Source organism: Pan troglodytes, chromosome 13 (genome assembly GCF_028858775.2).
Source record: "Pan troglodytes isolate AG18354 chromosome 13, NHGRI_mPanTro3-v2.0_pri, whole genome shotgun sequence".
Taxonomy (NCBI): Eukaryota; Metazoa; Chordata; class Mammalia; order Primates; family Hominidae; genus Pan; species Pan troglodytes.
This window is the reverse complement of record NC_072411.2, coordinates 20,649,253-20,675,702: the sequence shown is the minus strand read 5'-3', so window position 1 is coordinate 20,675,702 and position 26,450 is coordinate 20,649,253. Positions and strand designations below refer to the sequence as shown.

The 26,450-nt window shown below is 36.8% G+C and overlaps 1 protein-coding gene and 1 pseudogene across 7 annotated transcripts in view; one reads left to right on the top strand and one right to left on the bottom strand.

Annotated features, from left to right (window-relative positions):
• Positions 1-406: 406 nt before the first annotated feature.
• On the top strand, positions 407-813 carry LOC750019 (large ribosomal subunit protein eL27-like; annotated as a pseudogene).
• Positions 814-9,130: 8,317 nt separating this feature from the next.
• Positions 9,131-26,450, bottom strand: part of PTPN4 (protein tyrosine phosphatase non-receptor type 4) — a 223,108-nt gene continuing 205,788 nt past the window's right edge. For 6 of the 7 annotated variants that reach the window (XM_009443187.5, XM_009443190.5, XM_009443188.5 and 3 more), the window contains 2 exons: positions 26,047-26,182; positions 16,310-17,034 (listed from right to left, as the gene is read on the bottom strand). In XM_009443187.5, coding sequence (XP_009441462.1) covers positions 16,948-17,034; positions 26,047-26,182 — 223 coding nt within the window. In that variant the 3' untranslated portion in view covers positions 16,310-16,947. Of the gene's footprint in view, positions 17,035-26,046; positions 26,183-26,450 lie in introns of all 7 variants that reach the window. The other variant, XM_525902.8, reaches the window with a different exon arrangement.

Genomic DNA, 26,450 nt, shown 5'->3' with positions numbered 1-26,450 from the left:
GTAGAGACGGGTTTCACCATGTTGGTCAGGCTGGTCTTGAACTCCTGACCTCAGGTGATCCACCCACCTTGGCCTCTCAAAGTGCTGGGATTACAGGCATAAGCCACCACGCCCAGCCTACATTCTGTGGATTTTGACGAACATATATAATGATGTTTATCCACCATTACAGTAGAGAACAGGATAGGTTCACTGTCCTAAAAATCCTGTGTTCTGTCTATTCATCCCTGTCTTCCTCCTCACCTATCACTGATCTTTTTATTATAGTATCCCCATAGTTTTCCTTTTTCGAGAATGTCATACAGTTGGTATAGCACAGTGTGTATGTAGGCTTTTCAGATCCACTTTTTACACCTAGCAATTAATATGTATTTAAAGGCTGTAGGTCTGAGTGGTTGCTGCTGAAATGAGCAAGTTCATGAAAACCTGGGAAAGTGGTGTTTGTCCTGGCCATACACTACCCTGGATGCAAAGCCGTCATCGTGAAGAACATTGATGATGGCACCTCAGATCGCCTCTGCAGCCATGCTCTGGTGGCTGGAATTGACCACTATCCCCGCAAAGTGACAGCTGCCATAGGCAAGAAGATAGCCAAGAGGTCAAACATCAAGTCTTTTGTGAAAGTTTATAACTACATCAAATCATCTACTGCCCACAAGGTACTCTGTGGATATCCCCTTGGACAAAACTGTTGTCAGTAACGATGTCTTCAGAGATCCTGCTCTTAAAGGCAGGGCCCGAAGAGAGGCCAAGGTCAAGTTCCAAGACAGGAACAAGATGGGCAAGAACAAGTGGTTCTTCCAGAAGCTATAGTTTTAGATGCTTTGTTTTGGTCATTAACAATTTTGAAAATATATGCATTTAGGGCTCTTCCATGTCTTTTAGTGACTCAATAACTGATTTCTTTTTATTGCTGGATAATGTTACGTTGTATGGATGCACCACAATTTATCCAACTACCTATTGAGAAAAATCTTTGTTGCTTCCAACTTTTGACAGTTATGAATATAGCTGCATTTGTGTGCATGTTGTTGTGTGGATATCTTTTTTTTTTTTTTTTTTTTTGACATGGAGTCTTGCTCTGTTACCAGGCTGGAGTGCAATGGCACAATCTCTGATCACTGCAACCTCTGCCTTCTGGGTTCAAGCATTTCTCCTGCCTCAGCCTCCCAAGTAGCTGGGACTACAGGTGCGTGCCACCGCACCCAGCTAATTTTTGTATTTTTAGTAGAGATGGGGTTGGCCAGGAGGGTCTCGATCTCCTGACCTGGTGATCCGCCTGCCTCAGCCTCCCGAAGTTCTGGGATTACAGGCGTGAACCACCGCACCTGGCCAGATATCAGTTTTTAACTCATTTGGATAAATATCAAGGAAGCACAGTTACTGGATTATGTAGCAAGAGTATGTTTAATTTTTTAAGAAAATGCCAAAGGGTCTGTATCATTTTCAATTATGAATGAGAGTTTCCATTGCTTAGCATCCTCACCTGCGTTTGATATTGTCAGTGCTTTGGATTTTGGTCATTCTAATAGGTGTATGTTGGCATTTCATTGTTGTTTTAATTTGAAATTCCCTAGTGACCTATGAGGTTGGGCACCCTTTCATATGTTTACTTGGCATCTGTATGTATTATTTGGATGTCTGTGTAGATACTTTGCTCAATTTGATTGGGTTGTTTTCTTACTGTTGACTTTTAAGAGTTCTTTGAACATATTGGACATCAGTTCTTCCTCTCTTATCTTTTAGTAGCTTTCTAAATTTTTAAATTTATTTTTTCATAAAGGGTCTTGCTCTTTCACCTACACTGGAGTGCAGTGGCACCAAAAAGGCTCACTACAGCCTTGACACCCCAGGCTCAAGTGATGCTCCTACTTCAGCCTCTCAAGTAGCTGGGACTACAGGTGTATGCTACCACACCAGGCTAATTTTTAAAACTTTTTTGTAGAGACAGGGGCTTGCCATGTTGCCCAGGCTGGTCTCACATTCCTGAGCTCAAGTAATCCTCCCACCTCAGTCTCCCAAAGTGCTGGGAATATAGGCATGAGCCATCGTGCCCGGTTTAGTAGCCTTTTAAAGGTTCCACATATAATTAAAATTATGCAGTATTCTTCTGTGTCTAGCTTAGTCTAACCAGCATAATGTCCTCTAGGTTTATCCATGGTGTTGCAAATTCCTTTATCATCTGTCGACAGACACTTAGGCTGTTTCCATATCTGGGCTATACTCTCTGAATAATGCTGTTAAAACATGGGAGTGCGGAGATCTTTTTTTTTCCCTTTCTGTACTTTTTTTTTTTTTTAGATGGAGTCTTGCTCTGTCACCAGGCTGGAGTGCAGTGGCAGGATCTCAGCTCACTGCAACCTCCGCTGCCCAGGTTCATGTGATTCTCCTGTCTCAGACTCCCGAGTAGCTGGGATCACAGGCATGCACCACCATGGTCGGCTAATTTTTGTATTTTTAGTAGAGAGAGAGTTTTCACCATATTGGCCAGGCTGGTCTTGAACTCCTGGCCTCAGGTGATCCACCTGCCTCGGCCTCCCAAAGTGCTGGGATTACAGGTGTGAGCCACAGCACCCCGCCTCTTTCTGTACTTGAATGGATGAAAACAGCTATCTTTATGATGCACTGATTTCACTGCCTTTTCGGAAGATACCCGGAAGGGAGATACTTCCTCTCTTATCTTTTATCATATCTGGATCATATGGTAGCTCCGTGTTTATTTTTTTCGATGTAACTATGCTGTTTTCCATAATGGCTGTACCAATTTATACTCCCACCAACAGTGTACAAGGGTTGCCTTTTCTCCACACCTTCACTGACACTTAATGATTATCTTAATAAGTGTGAGGTAGTATCTCATTGTGGTTTTAACTTGCATTTCCACGATTAGTGATATTGAGCAACTTTTCACATACCTGTTGGCCATTTTTATGCCTTCTTTGGAAAAATGTTCAGGTCCTTTGCCCATTTAATAACTGGATTATTTATGCCATTGGGTTATTTATTTTTGCTATTTAGTTGTGAGTTCTTTATATATTTTGGATATTAACCCCTTATCAGATATATGGTTTGCAAGGCCGGGCTCATGCCTGTAACCCTAGCACTCTGGGAGGCCAAGGCAGGCAGATCACCTGACATCAGGAGATCGAGACCAGCCTGACCAACATGGTGAAACCCCGTCTTTACTAAAAATACAAAAATTTGCTGGGAGTGGTGGAACATGCCTTAGTCCCAGCTACTCAGGAGGCTGAGGCAGGAGAATTGCTTGAATTTCCTGGGAGGCAGAGGTTGTGGTGAGCTGAGATTGCACCATTGCACTCCAGCCTCGGTGACAGAGCGAGACTCTGTCTCAAAAAAAAAAAAAAAAAAAAAAGATATATGGTTTGCAAATATGTCCCAAGTGTGGGTTACCTTTTAATTTCGTTAATTGTTCCTTTTGCTATTCAGAAGCTTATTAGTTTGATGTGGTCCCACTTGTTTTTGCTTTTGTTGCCAGACCTTTTGGTGTGATATCCAAAAACATTATTGTTAAGGCCAATGTCAGGAAGTTTTCCTATGTTTTCTTCTAGGATTTTTACAGTTCCAGGTCTTATGTTTAAGTATTTATTCAATTTTGAATTGATTTTTGTGCATAGTGGAAGGGTCTAATTTCATTGTTTTGCATGTGGATTTTCAGTTTTCCCAGCTTAATTTGTTGAAAAGATGGTCTTGGCATCCTTATCAAAAACCATTTAACCATATCAGTGAAGGTTTATTTTTGGACTCTCTTCTGCTCCATTGTTCTATGTGTCTGTTTTCACATCAGTACCGTAATATTTTGATGACAGCCTTGTAATATAAGTTGAAATCAGGAAGAGTGATGCCTCAACATTGTTCTTTTTTTTTTTTTTTTTTTTTGAGATGGAGTTTTGCTCTTTTTGCCCAGGCTGGAGTACAATGGCGTGATCTCGGCTCACCACAACCTCTGCCTCCCGGGTTCAAGCAATTCTCCTGCCTCAGCCTCCCGAGTAGCTGGGATTATAGACATGTGCCACCACACCCAGCTAATTTTGTATTTTTAGTAGAGATGGGGTTTTGCCATGTTGGTCAGGCTGGTCTCAAACTCCCGACCTCAGGTGATCTGCCTGCCTTGGCCTCCCAAAGTGCCGGGATTACAAGTGTGAGCCACCGTGTCTGGCCCAACATTGTTCTTTCTTAAGATTGTGTTAGTTATTTAGGGTCTTTCTTGGTTCCATACATATTTTAGAATTTTTTTTTTCTATTTCTATGAATGATGCCTTTGGAATTTTCATAGAAATTGTGTTTAATCTGTATTCTGGATAGTACACAGGCATTTTAACCATTTTTCCAATCCATGAATATGGGATACATTTCCAATTTATATCTTCTTCAATTTCTTTTATCAATGTTTTATAGTTTTTATTGTACAGATATTTCACCTCATTGGTTAAATTTATTCCTATGTATTTTATTCTTTTTGATGCTATTGTAAATGGGATTGTTTTCTTGATTCCCTTTTCAGATAATCATTATTGCTGTGAAGAAACAAAACTGATTTTTATATGTTGATTTTGTATCCTGCAACTTTACTGGATTTATTAGTTCTAATAGGTTTTTTGTGGAGTGTTTAGGGTTTTTACATATAAGAACATGTTACCTGCAAACAGGATAATTTCACCTCTTCCTTTTCTATTTGGATACCTTTTATTTCCTTTTCTTGTGAGATTGTTCTTGCTAGTTCTTCTAGTACTCTGTTGAATAGAACTGGTGAGAGTGGGCCTCCCTGCCCTGTACCAGACTAATGGGAAAATTTTCAGTTTTCTCTCATTTATTTTGATGTTTCCTGTGGGCTTTCATTAATGGCCTTTTGTATTAAGGAAATTTCCTTCTATACCTATTTTGTTGAGAGTTCTTATCATAAATGGATGTTGAGCTTTTATCTTTATTATGTTAATGTCTATCACAGTGATTGATTTACATATGTTAAACCAATTTTGCATCCCAGGGATAAATCCCACTTGGTCATGGTATATAATCTTTTTGATGTGTTTTGAAATTCAGTTTGCTAGTATTTTATTAAATAATTTTCCATCTGTTTATCAGATGTATTAACCTGTGGTTTTATTATCATGTCTTTGTCTGAATTTGGCATCATGGTGATGCTGGCCTAATAAAATGAGTTTGGAGGTATCCTCTCTACTTCTGTTTTTTAAAAGAGTGTAAGAAGTGTTGGTATTAATTCCTCTTTGAATGTTTGGTAGAATTCAGCCATGAAACTATCTGGTCCTGGGCTTTTTTTGTTAGCAATTGCTACTTCAATTTCCTTATTTGTTAGAGTTCTGTTCAGGCTTTCTATATCTTCTAGATTAAGTCCTGGTAGGTTGTATGTTTCTGGGACTTTATCTATGTCTTCTAGGTTATCCAGTTTGATGGCATATAATTAATTGTTCATAATAGTTTACGATCCTTTTTGTTTCTGAGGAGTCCATTGCATGTCTTCTATTTATTTGAGACAAGATCTTGCTCTGTTGCCCAGGCTGGAGTGTAGCAGTACTGTCGTAGGTCACTGCAGCCTCAACCTCCTGGACTTAAGTGATCCTCTCGCTTCAGCCTCCCAAGTAGCTGCGACTATAGGCACACGCCACCACACCTGGCTAATTAAAAAAAAAATTTTTTTTTTTTTTTGTAGAGACCAGGTTTCCCTGTATTACCCTGGCTTGTCTCCAACACCTGACCACAAGTGATCCTCCCAACTTGGGCTCCCAAAGTGCTGGAATTACAGGCATGGGCCACCGCATCCGGCTGATATAGATTTCCCCAGAACTTTAAATATGGCATCTCATTGCCTCGTGGCTTCTGTTGTTTCCAGTAGAAATCTGTTGCTAATCTTATTAAAGATTCCTTCTACCTGATGAGTCTCTTCTCTTTCTGCTTTCAAAATTCTTTGTCTTTGGGTTTTGATAATTTAACATATCTGTGTGTTGAAGAGAGTTTATCCTGCTTTGTGTTGAGTTTTCTGGTTTTTGTTATATTTTTGAGACAGGGTTCCACTCTGTTGCCTAAGCTAGTGCAGTGGTGCCATCAAAAAGCTAGGATGTTCTGAGACCAGCTTGGGAAACAAAGCAAGACCCTGCTCTACAAAAAAATAAATAAATTAGCCAGGTGCACTGGCATGGCTACTCTGGAGCCTGGGGGGCTCATATGGGAAGATTGCTCGAAACCAAGAATTCAAGGCTGCAATGAGCTGTTGTTACCCCACTGCACTCCAGTCTGGGTGACAGAGACATCATGTCTAAAAAAAAAAAAAAAAAAGAAAAAAAGAAAAAAAAAAAGAAAATGTACAAAAGGATACTAACTATATCAATTTTAACTGCAAAAATTTTAAAACTGTCTGCATATTTTTCAACAGAGAAATTGCTACATACATTGTAGAAGACCACATATCTGATGGGATCAGAACTAGTACTTGATTAAATGAAAAACCATTTAAAGAAGGAAAAAAACTACATGCATTTGGTTTTAGCTTAAAAAACATAAATGTGTATTCATTTGTGATTCTTTTCATGTACGGCCAAGGCTTTTGTCAATAGGTTTAAGCCTCCTTGTAATCCCTTAGTCTTTCTTGCAAGCAAAACAAAAACAAAAACAACCTTAAGTGTGTCACCTATATTTTTGTTAGTCTCTCATAGTTGTCTTGGTCATATCTGTTTTCAATAAATTAAAAACATTGATCCTTAGGCTGGGTGTGGTGGTTCACGCCTGTAATTCCAGCACTTTGGGAAGCCAAGGTGGCTGGGTAGGTGGGTGGGTCACTTGAGCCCAGGAGTTCAAGACCAGCCTGGGCAACATGGTGAAATCCAGTCTCTAAAACAAAAAACAAGCAAACAAACAAAAAATTAGCTGGGTGTGGTGGCACACACCTGTGGTCCCAGCTACTAGGGAGCCTGAGGTGTGAGGATCACTTGAGCCTGGGGTACAGACATTGCAGTGAGCTGAGATCACATCACTGATTCCAGCCTGGGTAATAGAGCAAGCCCTTATCTTGAAATAATAATAATAATAATAATAGTAATAATAGTAATAAAGAAAAATAAAAAAATAAAAATCCTTAAAATTTTAATCACTCACTTTTAAAGGCTTTCACAAAAGCCCAACCTTCTTTTCACACTCTCATTTCATTGGCTTACGTAATATAGAATTAAATGACATAATAAAGATAAATCTGTATGCATATGAAAGCACATAAGCACAACTGATTTTAGCAAGCTTACAGCTTAACTGGTGAAACTGGAAGAGCTCTAGCGTAATTGAGAGCAGTCAACAAGGCCAGGGAGATCAAAAGTAGAAAGCAGAGTATCAGTCTTCTGAGTTGGTTATTTGGATGGTGGTTAAGAAAGCTTCAGTCACAAATGGAATGTGACTAGGAACTAGAGTAAAGCCCTTGCAGGTATACACCAAAGTCATCAAGAAGATTGGTATGTTTGTTTATACAAGCATTAAAAATGTCCTCATATCCCTCCCGTCAGCCCCCAAAACAAAAAGCACAGTGGGTTTTTGCAACATATATGACTGACAAATGACTAGTTTCCTTAATTTCCAACATCTCACATGGTTAAAATGTCAACCAACCAATATAAAAATAAGGAAAGGCAATCAATGTGGAATGTAGTGTAAAAAATAGAAGGGATCAATAAAGCTACTTAACCTTACAGAAGAAATGAATGTCAAAATATTTCTTCTCTGAGATAAGCAGGTAAATTAAGTTTCATGAAATTCTAATAAGAATGTGGAGAAACAGACATTCTCATATGCTTTGGTAGAAGAGTATAAACGGGTATAATTGTGTCTGAGAACAATTAGACAATATTAGTACCTAAAAATGCAGGTGCCCTATGACCTAGCAACCCTACTGCTCAAAATTTACCCTACGCATACACTTGCAACAATTACCAAAAATATTTGTATGATTTTCATTGCAGCTTTGTTTGCACAGCAGAAACGGAAACCATCTAAGTGTCCATTAAGAAATTAGAGTATAACCACATGATAGAGTACTAGGCAGTGGTGAAAAAGAATAAGATAGATCTGAACATGCTGATATACGTATCCCAACATCTGTATATATCCCAAGACGAAAAAGCAAGCTGCAGAAGAACATACTGTACAACCTTGCTGGCTTTAACAAAACGTGTATGTACATGTACACACAAATGTAAGCACACATTTTTACCCCAGAAGAAAATACCAGAAATTGAATAGAGGTTGCCGCTGGTTTGAGGGGGCTTTTCTTAGGGTGAAGCATGAGGAAGAGGATGTTAAAAATCATTTTGATCTTCATTATAGTGTTTGAATTTTTATTATGTACATAAGAACAAAGGCATGGCATAATCAAAAATCACCTTTCTGCTTTATTTATTACCTGTTCTCTAGGTACTTCTTTTCTTTCAGAGGAAAAACAGCATATGTAACTGCACTTAGGCAAGCTGACTTCAGGGACAGAAGGAGAGGTCCTTTATTTTGCTTGACAAGGTCTTACCTTAGGATTACCAGAATAGAGGGTTGGTACTGGGAGAGGACAGGAGCCAAGCAATGGCCACAATTAAAGAGAATCTTCTCTTCACTGTTTTTTTTTTTTTTTTGAGATGGAGTTTCGCTTTGTCACCAGGCTGGGGTGCAGTGGCGCAATCAATCTCGGCTCACTGCAACCTCCACCTCCCAGGTTCAAGTGATCCTCCTGCCTCAGCCTCCTAAGTAGCTGGGACTACAGGTGTGCGCCACCACCCTCAGCTAATTTTTGTATTTTTAGTAGAGACGGGGTTCCTCCATGTTGGCCAGGATGATCTCGATCTCCTGACCTCGTGATCTGCCCGCCTCAGCCTCCCAAAATGCTGGGATTACAGGCGTGAGCCACCGCGCCCGGCCTCTTCAGACACTGTTTAATCTTCTAAATCCCTTTTAGTTCCTCACCTACTCCCTTTCCTCAAATACAGCCACTATGTGAGTCAATAACTCCAGAAATAAATTTTACACTTGTCATTCTCTCCATTCCTGATAACCAATTACTAAATATAACCACTGTTAGAAAAGCCCATGAAAAACTCCCATAAAATAATCTTCAAAACTTCTATACTTTAGATTACTAAAGCACATCTTTATTTTGCAATTGAACATTAAGAGTCATAGCTAGAGTTGTTTTTCATGTTTGTACCTGAACAACTGTTTCTCAAAATGAAATATGGCCAACAAAATATGTGTAACAGCATTTCACATAATATAAATTGCTCTTAAGACTAAAACAGTATTAATGCAAACCAGCATTTTTATCTTGTTTGCTGTAGTTGTAATTTTTTTGTACATGAATGGCAGAAATTCTAATTTTTTCACTAAAATTAAGACAAACACACAAGGCCTTTCAAGCATACAGTAAGCTGCAGTGACAAATGCAGAGTGATTTCAAATTATGCAGTGTTGACCAAATTCAAGCTTATACACATTTTAAATAAACCCTTAGCTTCTTTGCCTCAATTATGAGATCATATGGAAAGAGATATTTTTGTGATATAGGGGGAAAGGTAATCTAAAAAACTAAGGGACCAATTCTGTTTTGCCACTAGTTTAATAGAATCAAACATGAAATGTATAATTGTATTTTAATTATGACATAAGCTAGACTTTTAACTGACTTTTCCCCTTCATATTTACAAATAGCACCTGTTACAAGAAAAAAAATCCCAAATTAAAACACCCTCCACATAGAAATAATTATTTTTAAAACTACTACTTAAAAATATCAATAATGCAGATATAGTAAATTATCGGTTCTAAAATTAAGCCTACACTGTAGAGAATAAGGAGTAGCTTTTCTTATTTGAAAAGATTACAACATAGATTACAACTGTAATGTCCTGATGCTGGAGAACACTGGGTTGAACAATTTTTATTTTTTTAAGCAGATAGAGTCTACTGGCAGAAAATAAAAACAGTTTAATGTAAACTGTTTCAGTCTCTTAAATCGTGCCCCTCAACATGTATATAAAGTGTCGGGACTTTTATTCCCTTAAACTTACTTGTGCAGCATCTACTTCACCCTAGGTACTACACTGAAAACAAATGGATTTCTAAGTATTCATGTGATGCACAAAAAAATCCAAAGAAGAAATGATAATAAACCAAGCTTAGATGAAACTAGCTGTGAGAACTCAGAGTCCAGTAACACAGTCAACTGGGTATCCTTTATTGTGCTACATAAATTACAGAAAACCTGCAAAGCTAAGATCACACAAGTTGCTCTTAAACATCAAATAAGCTATGAAGGGATCATTATATTTAAACCTGGGTCCAATCTAATGACCTCCAACACTAATTAAAATTTTCCCACGTTTACAACACTTCTAGGATAATTTTATTTTAAAATGTATAAATTAAGTTGGTGGTCAGCATGAAATAAAGTGCTACTATTTAAAATTCAAAAAATCAAATTTAGCATTGAAATTTGACCTAATCTTGCCAACTCATTGAAAGATGGGAAAAAGACAGGTGCCAGAGAATCCCAGACTTGGGTTAAAATTTTCTTACCCAGGAAGGCAAATAACTTGAACACTACAATTCAGGAGTAGAAACTAAAAAGCTTCTTTGAATATATGTTAAAATGAGCTCAACTGTGATGACAGTGGGGAAGTACCCAACTGCCAATTTGTGGAGAAAGCATGAACCAGCACCTGTTTGGGTCTAAGGGTGTCAGCAGGGCTATCTCCCCCTTGACGGATTCCTGGTAATAATTGTACTTAGCAATGTGGCATTTAAGCTTATCACAAGTAATATTTGCTAAATTTTGGAAACTCCCAGGGTTGAGAGAGCCTGACACCAATCCTTTCAACAGTTATAGCAAAGTTCATGAAAGAAGAGATCACTTTGTACTTGAGTACTTAACAAAGAGTTAAATTAGTGATTTTTAAAAAGTTGGAGACGTGGAAAGAGAAATAAAAATAATGAAGTCCTCACTGAGTCAAGTTTAATGAGTGATAAATAATAAATACTACCTTTTAAAGAAGCTGTTGCACGTATTAATCATACCTACAAAGGTGGTTTAAAATGTAGTTTTTGTTCAGCTGAATTAATATAAACTCTTAAGCATATAAGACATCACTGCTACAATTCAGAGTTGGGCCAAGTTGTCTTAACTGTCCAAGACATTGGGAATAAAAAGGCAAAAAGCATTTACTGGGTCAGGGGCCTCTGCACATACTCACTGTAATGAATCTTAGGCACAGTTTTCTGGCTTCACAAAAGTCACACCCTCACAACAATGTCCTCATTTGACAAAGCCTGGAAACGTTCTCCATGGTAAACACATGCAGCAACACATTTATTACCTTCACACACAAACACCCTTCCACACTCCAAAAGTCTAGAATTCAATTATTTTATACTTACAAACAGTATGTGCAAATTTTCTGACAAGTTTCTATTCTAGAGGCAAAGCAAAATGAAAAAGAATGTACATTATATCTGAAATATGCTTCAATGATTGCTCTTGTTTATAATGAAAATTAGTTTTTCTTCTAAAATTACATTTTGTACAATGAAGTGTAATACTCTTCCCTTTCTTTTCAATCCCGTGTAGACTTTAAAACAAATAGAGTATCCTTAGAATCAAGCCATAATTCTAATGACATTTGAAAGATACATTCATTTTCTTTACAGCATGAAAGACATACAAATAACATTTTATCTCCTTTAAACAATGAAATTAAAGAAGTTAACAGTTTCAACCTTCTGTCCATAGAAAAATATTTTCTATATCCTTTACACAACAAAGGTAGGAAACTCTACAGTGTTTAACTGAAACTTTTATGAGCTTAACAAGGCTTTCAAACATTTTCATTCTTGCACTGAAAAGTTTAAAAGGTTTCAGGAAGTTAAACCTTTGAACTTTCCCCTAAAATGGTAGTCTTTAACTAGCAATATTGCTACTACCTTTTGCTTAGTAAAATTTTTTTAAACTGGTTTACTTATGTATATGCACTGAACCAATGCTGATGGATTGCACCCTAGCAGATATTACTTCTGGTTGCCCATTTAGCTTGGATTACTAAAATAAAAATTATGATTATAGCTTCAGAAATCAATAGCATACTACAGCAGAAAAACATACAAATAAATAGCAGCAAATTTATATGCAAACAGAAATAACTATGTGGTGTCTACTCACAACAAATTCATCAGGACTGTAAAAAAATATCTAACTTCTGGCAGAAACAGAGATTGCTGTTTGTTTTTTATAACATTGTAAGACACACTGTAGTAATTGCTGAGTATCAATGAAGTCTATATAATGGTTGCAGACATGGTAAGTTGAACAAAAAACATACAAATTAGGGATTTACTGGGTTCTTAATAAAATTGCTGAAATTATCTATTATCAATTAGCCCTCAAAAATGTTTTAGGATTATGTAATTTCCATTTTATCTACATAATTCTCTAAGAGTTTTATAAAATGGTTGCTACAACTTGTATTGTGATCACACTGAGACACCAATAAATCTCTGCCAAGAGATCAGTAAGTCTGATATTTGATAAAATTAATCCAGTCGGTTTTAATAACATAGTTATTTCACTTGGAGGAAGCACCACAAAAAGAATGATTCCAGCAATTGTAGTCAGATAGGTGAAGCAAATGGGGGAAGTAAGCAATGTTAATACAAAGTATTAACTGTGGCAGCTCACATAATGCACCAGCTTTCATCAAAGCAGGCTGTTGCATAATTTATCTATGTCCTATTACATTGAGATTTTTATTCCAACAAATATTTACTATACTTTATTTACTATAAGTGACTGAAATGCAAATTCATCTGAACTATAAAGTAACTACCACAAAATAAAAGAGCCTGTAAACATATCCCACATTATTGTGGCATAAACAATTTTTATGAATTCAAAATTACTTTGGCAACCTTACCATCAGAGTATTTTAAATGTTCAAAATACAGATATTAAATAGCACATTGTTATAAACTAATGTTTCCTTCTCTCTTCCTGATATTATAAAACAAGTAATGCTTTACTTATCTTACATGTTCACATTATGAACATAAATTATTTCATTATAAATGGACATATATTCTAAATCTTAGTTCTATGTTTTGAGTGCTTTTAAAAAATTAGTCTTCTAACTGCAGTCTATAATGTTTTCATACTGCATGTGTATCAGTCTAAATACTTTACAAAAGCTTATGTTCTGTCAGGCAGGCATGACTAGCAAACTGAGTGGGGGTCCTAATTAGAATCACTTCTTAAGCCTGCTTATTTTCTAACTTAAGTGACATCCTTTAAGGTTGTCATAGTTATTAAGTGAAAACATTGGCTGAGTATGCTTCTCTACTGGAAATAGACAAAAATTCACAAGAATTTATGATATTCACACAGGTTATAATTTATTGAAGTTCCAGTATAATATAGGAATACTAGATAGATAATTAGAAAGCAGATCATATAAGACCAGACTGCTAAATCAATAACCATTGCTGGACCCTACTTCCTAATGCCGATAAAAATGGGCTAAGTGAAGACTGGATAACATTTTTCAAGTTCCTTTCAGCTCTCAAGCTGCAGTACTTCTAGTGGAGATAGAAGACAGGAGACTTTTCCTTAAATACTCTAGACCTGATCAGACCCTGCCAGCAGATGATAACCCAGAAGTTAAAATAATCATTTTCCTCTGTGGGCATTAGCCTTTGTGAAATATACATATAAATAAACACACAAAAGTATCTCTATGTGTGTGTACACATATTTGAAACCTTCCAGCAATTGTCTTAATGTCTTAACATACCTTTGCACAACTGAAGTCAGATTTCACATAATAAATGTTCCCTTTACTCTTGATTAAAATCATCAACCACTCCCCTATCACCTCTTTCTCCTAGCAGACTGTAGAAAGGAAATCATTTCTTAGGCTGTTTACTCTGCCTCTATTTTGAATGGATGCATGGGTTTAACAAATACTATCAATTTTCTGGCGAATGTAAAGTCTATTCCAAATACTCCTCATCATATTTACATGGTGCTGACACAAATCAGATGCTCAATAAAACACCTGAAATGAACATGAAAAAACAATCCTAACTCAGAAAGGGAAGGTTTTCACAAACACTTCTTAGCATTTACAAAATCCACTTGATTAACCACTATTGATTTCCACTTGTCAGAATAAAAGTCAGCATTGCTTTCTTAAGGGTGTCAAGGTGGGAGGTAGGGGTGGCTGGAAGAGTGGGAGGGTAGCTTAGATACAAGACATTTGGCATTTTATCACACAATGTTACACTGATATGGACGGAGTCTAGAACTACATGGTGTATGAAAGCTAGGATTATTTCTAGAAACCTATTTAGATTGATATACAGGTTAAAAAGTTCTTAGATGTAATGGATAAAGTCTTATCTATTAGCATATTCATTTTAAGAAGTTGTAAAGGATAATTTAAATTTAAATAAGATCCCAATAAATATGGTTTTCAAAAAGGACCTTTTCTGCACATAAAAATGACGACAGTGGGTAGTTCCCAGATGAAAAATTCATATATGAGAAATTTAAATGTAATTCTAAACTTCTAATGATTGGCATTTAAAGACAGGCATTGATGATTTAAAAAGGCAGCAGTGCTCATTGCCAAGAAATTATTAAACTCACAAGTATAAACAAGGCCCTAAATTAAAGAACATGCCAACCATGACTTTTGTCTCTTTACATCTATACAATGATATCTTTTGGTCTGTGGTTGTCATATTCTGTCCATACAGATAGAACAGACAAATTTTATTTTTAAATTCAGGTGAAAAACTGCCAAAACAGTTATTTAATGTGTAGACCCCGACATCATTTTACTTTCTCAGTTTTTAATTTATCATGTCATATAGCAGCCTAAATTATATTTGTCTGTTTATAGAACAGAATGATCAAATAAGATTATAAGTTACTTTACTATCTTATACTGTTTTGACTGTGAAGTCAGGAAATAGATTAAGAGAATTTCTCTTTGACATAAGTTTATGTTTACTTCTCTCTTTAAATAAACTTAAATATTTTAATATGATAATTTATTTGGTATCTTGGCTATTAATGTTTAGGAGCTTGATTTCCTGAAATTTATTATGAGTTTTGAATGTTTGAAATGACATCGTTTAGATTATACCGAAGATTTAAAATGTGTACTTTTCCCCTCATACTAAATGGCTTTCCAAAATATCTGCCATTTGACTCTAAACTTTATCAAGATCTTACAGAAATATTCAGAAACTGCTAGGAAATGAATCTTTTAAAACCGCAATCCACATAAAATAATTGTGTAAAATAACATTTGTATAGGTGAGCAAATTTTCACTTTTATCAAACTGGGCAATGTTAAAGTTCTATCTCTCTGTAGACTTAAAAACAAAAAAACCTGAAGAGGAAAATATGGGAATTCCCACATCCTTAATGGGAATCAGATCCTCCATTAGGCTGGACAGTCAAAAGTCTCCTTATTAACATGCTTATAACTTAATAAGTATATATAAAATGGAATAATTTAATTATACACAAAAAACAAGAAAATTCTCAATTTAGTTATTGAGTTATTACACTTAGAAATAAGTCAATAATGTTTCATTCTTTGTTTGAAGAATCCCAATCAATATATCAATGTGAACAAAGCTTGATATTAACTGAAATGAGTGCTAAAGAATAATATTTTAGTTATGGATATGAATAAATCACAATTATTTGCTCTAACTTTAGCTTAGATTATCAATATGTTTAACATTAATTTGCATGTTAGATGTCTTCCTAAAGTTAGGGATGAAATAAATATGAAATTTGAAGCATAAAGCATCTTTTAAAGTTGAGCTGCTAAACTGTAACCCCTCAGCCCCTCAAGTAAAGGAATGTGCAGATTTTGAACAATTCCATAGCAGCAGTGTGCACTCAGTAGAACACAAATTATCTTTGCTTCTTATAGCAAATCACAAGTACTGAGTAAGAAACAGAATTTCCTTACCCTTCTTTGACTGTATAACACTCAATATAGCTGTTTTTTAAAATGTGAACTTATTCAAAATGCATAAAAATATACGAATGTACAATATACATATATACCTCCTAGTGGGGTCAAATGAGTGCCTTTTCGTTAGACATACAAGGACGTCTCAAGGCACTTAAGGGGTTAAGACACAATGCATGCATTCCTTTACATCAAGTATGTGAAATCACATGATTTGGAATAAGCCAACCTTATGATAAATATAAGTTACATTATTAAATCCAAGAGAATTTGTAGATTCATATTTATATTTTCTATAAGATGCTGGTAAATGGACAATGTGCAGCATTTCCTGGGAACAGCAAATTCCATCTTTCTTCTTCTGAGCAGCAGGCAGGTCTCTACAGGGGGTGTGCAGGGAAAAATGTGCTGCATCCATAGGCAGTGTATTGGCTAATATTAAGAATGATATTGCTAAAATTTTAAAAATAAAATCTGGTAATCAGTATAGTAAGTATGCAAACCACTGCAAAAGACCAGAGCTGACTCCTGATGTTTACTTCTTTTTGCTTTCATGATACAGGTGTATAACAGAGATGATGAGAATTTTGAGCCTTGTTTGTGGCAATTCTACCAAAAGGGGATTGCATGGCACCACCACAAAATTTCATAAATTACCCTGAACATACTCAGTTATTTACTATTTGTTCGGAGCAAAGCATGAAACAGTCTTCAAATACATGAGTTATAGATTTTGAAAGAGTGACATTTTTTAAAACATAAAGTGCAACAGTGCTGAAGTTTTCAAAGTTTTTTTGAGTTCTTCATTTTTTTTTTGTAAAATGCCATTTCCTGCGAGCAGCATTATGGCACAGTGAACATAAGGGAAAGCAGTTTTCCAACACATATCCCAGATCTTTTTGCTTTCTTATTTATTTGATGATGTTGTTAAGGGTTTAACAAAGCCTTCTTCATAAACTTTCAAAATAGCTTCACATACAAATCTGTATTGACTCTGAAAAATAAAATATAAAAAACAGAACTGATCAGAAAAGTCAGAAAACCGTCCCCTCTCCCCGCCAAAAAGACAAACATCTCACTTGGCTTGCTTACTTAAAAAATGCAAAATAAAACTGCATAAAGATACCATTTTTCACTAACAGTCTAGACTGGTTAAAAAATACAGTTTGGCAATATATTTTGTTGGCAAAACTCACTTATATGTTGCTGGTAGGGATGTTAAAATACTGCAGCCTCTATAAAGGGGAATTTGGCAGCATATAACAAAATTAACCTAATTTACCTCTTCACCCAGCAATCCCACTTCTAAGAATCTATCCAAAAAATAAACCAGAAAAAGAAACTGAAAACACATATTCACAAACGAGGCTATTCATTGCCTAATTATTTATAACAGAAAAGGTGGAAACAATTTAATTGCCATCAATAGGGACCAGGTGACTACTGTACATTCTCAAAATGGAATACTAGCTAGTTGGGAAGAAAAGGGATAAAAGTCTACAAACTACTAGAGAATGATTCCAGGTTATTTTATTAAGTAAAAAAAGCAAGGTAGGTAAAGTACGTATAATATATTATATTACCTTTATAAAAGAAAGGGAAGAAAATACAAATATCTATCTCGGTGTATGTTAAGAAAAAAAAAGCAATGGATGAATAAATTATTTTAAAAATAGTTTCTTGGCCGGGTGCGGTGGCTCATGCCTGTAATCCCAGCACTTTGGGAGGCCAAGGCGGGTGGATCACGAGGTCAGGAGATCGAGACCATCCTGGCTAACACGGTGAAACCCCGTCTCTACTAAAAATACAAAAAAAATTAGCCGGGCGTGGTAGTGGGTGCCTGTAGTCCCAGCTACTCAGGAGGCTGAGGCAGGAGAATGGCGTGAACCTGGGAGGCAGAGCTTGCAGTGAGCCGAGATCGCGCCACTGTGCTCCAGCCTGGGCAACAGAGCGAGACTCCGTCTCAAAAAAAAAAAAATAAATAAATAAAAATAAAATAAAATAAATAAAAATAGTTTCTTATAAAGGGATGGAGGGAAATGGGAGCAGGAGAGGGACAGAGACTAGACTTCGTTAAATATACCTTCCTTTTTAGATTTATACTTTGGAATAATGTAAATATAGCATATAATTATAAAAATCTTAAAATCCCTAAGAATTGACAATATCATGAAACTAATCAATGTGTGTATCTAGTTGATGACAACCATATAGAGGAGAGCTATTTGAAGGGACATTTTTTTTGAGAGGGAGTCTCACTCTGTCACCCAGGCTAGAGTTTAATGGCGCAATCTTGACTTACTGCAACCTCCTCCTCCCGGGTTCAAGAGAGTCTCCCGCCTCAGCCTCCAGAGTAGCTGGGATTACAGGCACCTGCCATCATGCCCGGCTAATTTTTGTACTTTTGTAGAGACAGGCTTTCACCATGTTGGCCAGACTGGTCTTGAACTCCTGACCTCAGGTGATCCTTGCCTGCATTGGCCTCCTAAAGTGCTGAGATTACAGGCGTGAGCCACCGCACCCATCCCTGAAGGGACTTTAAAACAGTAATTTGGCTGGCCATGGTGGCTCATGCCTGTAATACCAGCACTTTCGTAGGCCAAGGTGGAAGCATCACTTGTGGCCAGGAATTCAAGACCAGCATGGGCAACACAGCAAGACCCTGTGTCTACAAAAAAAGAAGAAAAAATTGGGTGGGTGCTGTGGTGTGTGCCTGTAGTCCTAAGATACTTGGGAGGTGGAGATGGGAGGAACATTTGAGCCAAGGAGGTTGAGGCTGCGATGAGTGGTGATCACACTACTGCAAACCAGCCTGGCAACAGAGCAAGACTCTGTCTCAAAAATACTGCAAACAAACAAACAAACAAACAAACAAACACCTCAGTAATTTGACTGCATACTGTGGGAGAATATACTCAAAGGGCAAAAAGAGCTGTGAAAAAAAGGAAAACTCTTTTCATTAGCCATACTGTTTATAGTGGTAGTGTTGTTATTCTGAAACAGTTGTGTAATGTGGAGTATTTGTGATATTCTAAGTCTTTCATTGCTAATATTGTAAAGAACCAGTATTCTTGTTAAAGATGTAAAAGAGGCTAAGTAAAAACACTGTGGTCCTGAATTTGTACTGGAAGCATAAGCATTAACCTATGATAAATGTATTTTACTGGTTGTGCAATTTATCATTTTGAGAGACAAAAATTAACCCAAGCAAATAAAAGTCCTTAGTGCCCAGAGGTTGGTGCCTAAAATAGTTTCTCAATAAAAAGAACCGGGCTTCTTGGAGAAACTACTGATTCTAAATCAGGGGCACAAGATGTACAAGCTGGGCCTGGATATATTTTCTGATAGTAACAAAGCTATCAAAGTTACCAGGGTCTTGACAAAAGGACTCAGAAGCCAAGGTGAACAGGCTCCCACTGGCCAAAAATAGGACAATCTGGATATCATTAAGAAAAATAACTACAGGCTAGGCACGGTGGATCACTCCTGCAATCCCAGCACTTCGGGAGGCTGAGGCGGGTGGATCACCTGAGGTCAGAAGTTCAAGATGAGCCTGACCAACATGGAGAAACCCCATCTCTACTAAAAACAAAATGAGCCAGGCCTGGTTGCGGGCGCCTGCAATCCCAGCTACTTGGGAGGCTGAGGCAGGAGAATTGCTTGAACCTGGGAGGCGGAGGTTGCAGTGAGCCAAGATTGCGCCATTGCACTCCAGCCTGGGCAACAAGAGCGAAACTCCGTTTCAAAACAAAACAACAACAAAAACTACAATGGGCTGAAACACATCAACTATGTTTAAATCCTTGATTTCAAAATAATACCCAAATAAATTTAAGTCATCACCCTTGGAGGAAGCTAGTAAATGATTCATTATATTGAAAGCTTATAGATAAAGGGAAAGAATCAAATGTTTTTCTTGCCTTTCCTACACATGCTATACCACTTGCTAACCAAATAGTAGATATGAAGTTTCTCTTTAAAGAAGTAGTCCAGCTAATAAAGACAGAATGATAGAATTAGAATATCATTATTTTGTAAATCCAATGAATTAATGAATGCAGGGATTGATTACTCAAGGGTGCTAACTTCACAAAAAAAAGACAATCAGACATTATGTGGGTTTGAAGAAAGAATATATGACCTAAGATGCTCAAGCCATACATGTACCACTTTTAGGAAACACAGAGAACACCACCTTGAGGATGTAAACTGGCAAAATTCACGCCGTCAGAAATATGTTGCAAACAACCTGATTCGTTTATCAAGTAAATTACCAAAAAAAAAAAAAAAAAAAAAAACCAAGAAATGAAGGAGGAAGCTTTCAATTAAAAGAGATTTAAGAGACATATAAACCAATCAAAATGTGTAGACTATATCTGAATTCTGATTTTAAACAAATTATAAAAACAAAACCAAAAGCCCATGTGTGCTATGATCCAGGAATTCCTCTTCTAGGTATATACCTGAAAGAAATGAAAGCAAGGTCTCAAAGAGATCTTTATACACCCATATTCTTAGCAGCATTATTCACAATAGGCAAAAGGCAAAAGCAACCCTGTCCACTGATAGATAAATGAATAAAGAAAATGTGGTATGTTCACCCTTAGAAAGGAAGGAAATTCTGACTTACGCTACAACTTGGATGAATCTTAAGGTTATTAATCTGAGTGAAATAAGCCAGTCAGAAAAAGACAAATACATGAATTTACTTACGTAAAGTATCTAGAGTAGTCAAACTCATAGAAACAGAAAGTAGAATAGTGGTTACCAAGGGCTCAGGGGAGGAGAAAATGGGTTTTTTTTTTTAATGGATATAGAGTTTTGGTTTTGCAAGAAATTGCAAATTGGTTGCAAAAAAATGTAAGTATACTTAACACTGCTAAACTGTATACTTAAAAATGGTTGAGCTGGTAAATTTTATGTTATGTGTATTTTGCCATAATTAAAATCTTTTAAAAAATCCTATTATGTAAGAATATAGATATAAGACCTCAAGAAAATGCTAGCACATCAAATCAGGCAACATATAAAAAGCATTACATACTATGTCCAAGTGAGATTTATCTCAGGAATGCAAGGTCAATTTAACATCTAAAAATCAATGTCATATACCACCTCAATAGAATAAAAGACCAAAAACCACATGATATCTCAGATGCAGGAAAAGCACTTAACAAAACTGAACACACTTTCAGGATGAAAACACTCAATGAACAAATAACAAAGGGATCTTCTTCAACTTGATAAAGGGCATTTATAAACAATCCATGGCTAATATGATAATTAGTGAAAATCTAAAAACTTTCCCTCTAAGATTAGGAAGAAGACAAGTGTTCTGGTCTCATCACTTCTATTCAACATTGTACTGGAGGTTCTATCCAGGATACTTATACAAGAAAGACAAAGAAAAAGGAAAGAGGCATCTAGATTGGAAAGAAGTAACATATCTATTTGCAAATGACATGATGACATGATCTTGTCAAAAGAAAATCCTAAGAAATTCACTCTCTCACACTCAAAACTATTGGTTAATAAAGTAAACAATTCCATTTACCAAAACATTACCAATTCCATAGCACCAAAACATACTAAAATACTGAGGAATAAATTTAAATAAACGCAAGACTTGCATGCTGAAAACTACAATTAAAATTAAAGAATACCTAAATAAACAGAAAGACCATCCTGTGTTCATGCTTTGCAAGATGTAATATCACTATTATGACAATACTTCCCAATTTGATCTAGAGATTCAACCCAATCCCTATGAACATTCCGGTTGCTGGTTTTTTTTTTTTTAATTTTTTCAGAAAGAATAAACTTATTCAAAATTCATATGAAAATGCAAGGGGCATAGAATAGCTAAATCAAGCTGGAAAATGAAAAAGAGTTACGGATTTACATTTCCTGATTTTAAATTTTACAACAAAGCTACAGTAATGATGACAGTGTAGTACTAGCATAGGAACAGAGATACAAATCAATGGAATAGAATTGGAAGTCTAGAAATAAACCCTTATATTTGTGCTCAACTGATTTTTGACAAGAGCCCTGAGACAATTCAATGGGAAAGAACAGTCATTTTAACAAATGGTGCTGGGACAAGTGGATAACCACATGCAAAACAGTTAAGTTGGAACCCTACCTCAAACCACACACAATAATTAGCTCAAAATGGATCAATGCTAAATGCAAGAGCTAAAACTATAAAACTTGTAGACTCATTTATGGGTTAGGTAATAATTTCTCATCTATGATACCAAAAGCAAAAGTGATAAAGGAAAAACAGATAAACTAGACTCCACCAAATTCAAAACTTCTGTGCATCAACTACTATAATCAAGAAAACAGAAAGAGAAAATGGAAGCAAATATTTGCAAACCACAGATCTGATCAGAAACTTTTATCCAGAAAACAAAAAAAATACTTACAACTCGCCAATAAAATGACTGCCAAATTCAAAAACAGGCAAAAGATTTGAACAGTTCTCCAAAAAATATATACAAATAAATAGCTAATTATCACATGTAAAGATGCTTAACATCATTAGTGATATGGTATAGCTGTGTGTCCTCACCCAAATCTCATGTCAAATAGTAATTCCCAGTGTTGGAGGAGAAGCCTTGTGGGAGGTGACTGAATAATGGGGGCAGACCTCCCCCTTTCTGTTCTCGTGATAGAGTTCTCTACAAGACATGGTTGTCTGAAAGTATGCAGCACCTCCTGCTTCTTTCTCTGTCTCTCTCCCGCCGGCCATGTGAAGACCTGCTTGCTTCCCCTTTGCCTTCCACCATGATTGTAAGTTTCCTGAGGCCTCCCAGCCATGCTTCCTGTACAGCCTCGGGAACTGTGAGTCAATTAAGCCTCTTTTCTTTATAAATCACCCAGTCTCAAGTGTTTATTTGTAGCAGTGTGAAAACAGACTAATACAATTAGTTATCAGGGAAATGCACAACAAATTCACAGTGAGATACTACTTCATACCCAGCAGGATGGCTAAAATAAAAAAGACAGTAACACGTGTTGATGATGATGTGAAGAAAACAAAAGCCTCATACACTGCTAGAGGAACTGCAAAATGGTACAGAAATTTTGGAAACAACTGGCCGTTCCTCAAAAGGTTAAACAGAATGAAAACATGACCTGGCAATTCCACTCCTGGGTATACCCAAGATAAATGAAAACGTATGTTCACATAAAAATTCATGGCAGCATTACTCATAATAACCAAAAAGTGGATACAAACCAAATAAATGTCCATCAACAGATTAACGGATGAACAAAATGTGGTAAAAATATACAAAATGAAATATTATTGAACAAGAAAAAGGAATAAAGTAATAATACATACTGCAGTACAGATAAACCTTTAAATATGCTACTTAAAAGAAGCCAGTTAGAAAAGACCAAACTGTATGATCTCATTCATATAAAAGGTCCAGAATAGGCAACTCTATGGAGAAAGAAAGTAGATTGGTGATTGCCTAGATTGGAGGTTGGGGGTTGGGGGAGGTTAGAGAGGGTATGAGGGGAAATGGGAATAATTGTTAATGAGCTTGGGGTTTTTTGGGGGTGGGGGTGGCGGGGAATGAAGATGTTTTAAAAATTATATAGCCAGGCCTGGTGGCTCATGCCTGTAATCCCAGCACTTTGAGAGGCCAAGGCGGGTGGATCACCTGAGGTCAGGAGTTCAAGACCAGCCTAGTCAACATGGAGAGACCCTGTGTCTACTAAAAATACAAAAATTAGCTGGGCGTGGTTGCGGGTGCCTGTAATCCCAGCTACTCGGGAGGCTGAGGCAGGAGAATCGCTTGAACCCGGAAGGCGGAGGTTGCGGCGAGCTGAGATCATGCCATTGCACTCCAGCCTGGGCAACAGGAGCGAAACTCTGTCTCAAAAAAATAAGAAATAAAATAAAAATAAAAGTTATATAGTAGCGATAGCTGCAAGCCTCTGTAATACACAAAACCCACTGAATTGTATACTTTAAGCGGCTGAATTTTATGGTATATGAATTGTATTTTAATAAAGCTGTTATAAAATTTAAAAAGACGGTTTTTAGTAAACAACTAGAAATTTAAATACTGCCAATTTGATAATATTAACAAATTGATGGCCGGGTGTGGTGGCTCACGCCTGTAATCCCAGCACTTTGGAAGGCCAAGGCGGGTGGATCACCAAGTCAGGAGATCTAGACCATCCTGGCTAACATGGTGAAACCCCGTCTCTACTAAAAATACAAAAAATTAGCAGGGCATGGTGGCGGGTGCCTGCAGTCCCAGCTACTCAGGAGGCTGAGGCAGGAGAATGGCATGATCCCGGGAGGCGGAGCTTGCAGTGAGCTGAGATCGCACCACTGCACTCCAGCCTGGGCGACAAAGTGAGACTCCGTCTCAAAAAAAAAAAAAAAAAAGAAACTGATTACATTTCTTGATAATTGTACTGCGGTTTTATTTAAAAGGAAAATCAATCCTTATCTTTTAGAGATATACACTAAAATATTATGAACAAAATTATATGATATCTAGGATTTGCTTCAAATACAGGGAAAGTGAACAGCTATACAGATGAAACAATATGGCAAATGTGGGATCTGAGTATAAACATGATATTTATTATATTGTCTATGTTTGAAATTTTCTGTAATTAAAAACCAAGCTGAGCATGGTGACTCATGCCTGTAATCCCAACACTTTGGGAGGCTGAGGTGGCAGGACAGCTTGAACCCAGGAGTTCAAGACCAGCCTAAGCAACATAGTGAGATCCCCTCTCTACAAAAAATAAAAAAATTAGCCTGATGTGGTGGCTCATGCCTGTAGTCCCAGCTGAGGTGGGAGGATTGCTTAAGCTTGGGAGGCTGAGGCTGCAGTGAGTTATGATCACACCATTGCATACCAGCCTAGGCAACAGAGTGAGACTCTTGTCTCACAAAACAAAAACAAAAAAATTATAGGCACTTACTGGATCACATAGGTCAATTTCCTTCAAGTAACCTATTCCACCAACAATGCTGTTATTTCACAATGTCTTAATCAGTGCAAAAGATAATTTTAACCTAAAATTCCATGATTCTTCTTTTGGCTCCTGAAGCATAATTAATACTCAGTGTAGAATGCACTAAAAAGTACCTTAATTTCTGTAATTTTTGTTGTTGCAACATAAGTTCTTTTTTTTGTTGTTGTTTTTTTTGAGACTGAGTCGCACTCTGTCACCCAGGCTGGAGTACAGTGGCGCAATCTCGGCTCACTGCAAGCTCCGCCTCCCGGGTTCACGCCATTCTCCTGCCTCAGCCTCCTGAGTAGCTGGGACTACAGGCGCCCACCACCATGCCCGGCTAATTTTTTTGCATTTTTAGTAGAGACGGGGTTTCACTGTGTTAGCCAGCATGGTCTCGATCTCCTGACCTCGTGATCCGCCCGCCTCGGCCTCCCAAAGTGTTGGGATTACAGGCGTGAGCTACCTACCGTGCCCGGCCGCTGCAATGCAAGTTTTTATGTAAAAAGAAAAACAATTTCACCACAGCTATTTCATAGAAAGCAGGTCTATCAAGATTCTCCAGTTCAGGGATACTATCATTCTCAGCATTCAGCTTGACTAAATAATACAAAGCAAGTTCCTCTGTGCCTGTTTAAGCACTCAAGATTTAATATGCCAGGCAACTTGCATGTTAGCAAAACTTTTTCTGTAAAAGGCCAGATATTAAATATTTTAGAAATAGCAGTCCATATGGTACTGTTGCAACTTCTACACTCTGCAGCTATAATATCAAAGCAGGCATAGATAAATGAGCATGGCTGTGTTCCACTAAAATTTTATTTACAAAAACAAGTGGCAGGCCAGATTTGACTAGTGGGCAGTAGTTTGCTTAACCCTGTGCTAGAGGTTATTTGACCATGGCAAGGAATTGAAAAGATAAAAAAGGATAAAAATATGATTTAGAATATGCATTGGCAACAAAAATCATCATGTTAAGAATATACACTTGTATATGAAGTACAGTACTCACAGGTGTTTGGATCATCATGGCTCGCTGATCTCTCATTGTTCTTACAATATCTAGTGGATAAACTGGCTGATTGCATTCAATGAGACACATGGCTGTTTCCATGGTAATAAGAACCCCAGTTCTTCCGATTCCAGCACTAAAAAAGACAAATATAGGCAAGATCTTACCGATACTATTCTGTTAAACTACTTGTGGCTTTTGTGCATAAAACTGAGTTATAACACAGAAGAACAATATCATTTTAATATTTTAATTATAAAAGTAGTAAGCCAAACACAGAATATTTTGAAAACAGAAAAAAAATGCACTGACTCAATTACTTGTTCTGTATCTTCCATCTACCACGTTAGTTGGAAAAATACTATTTTAAAGGAGTTAAATTTAAGTTTTTAAAATCTGAACAA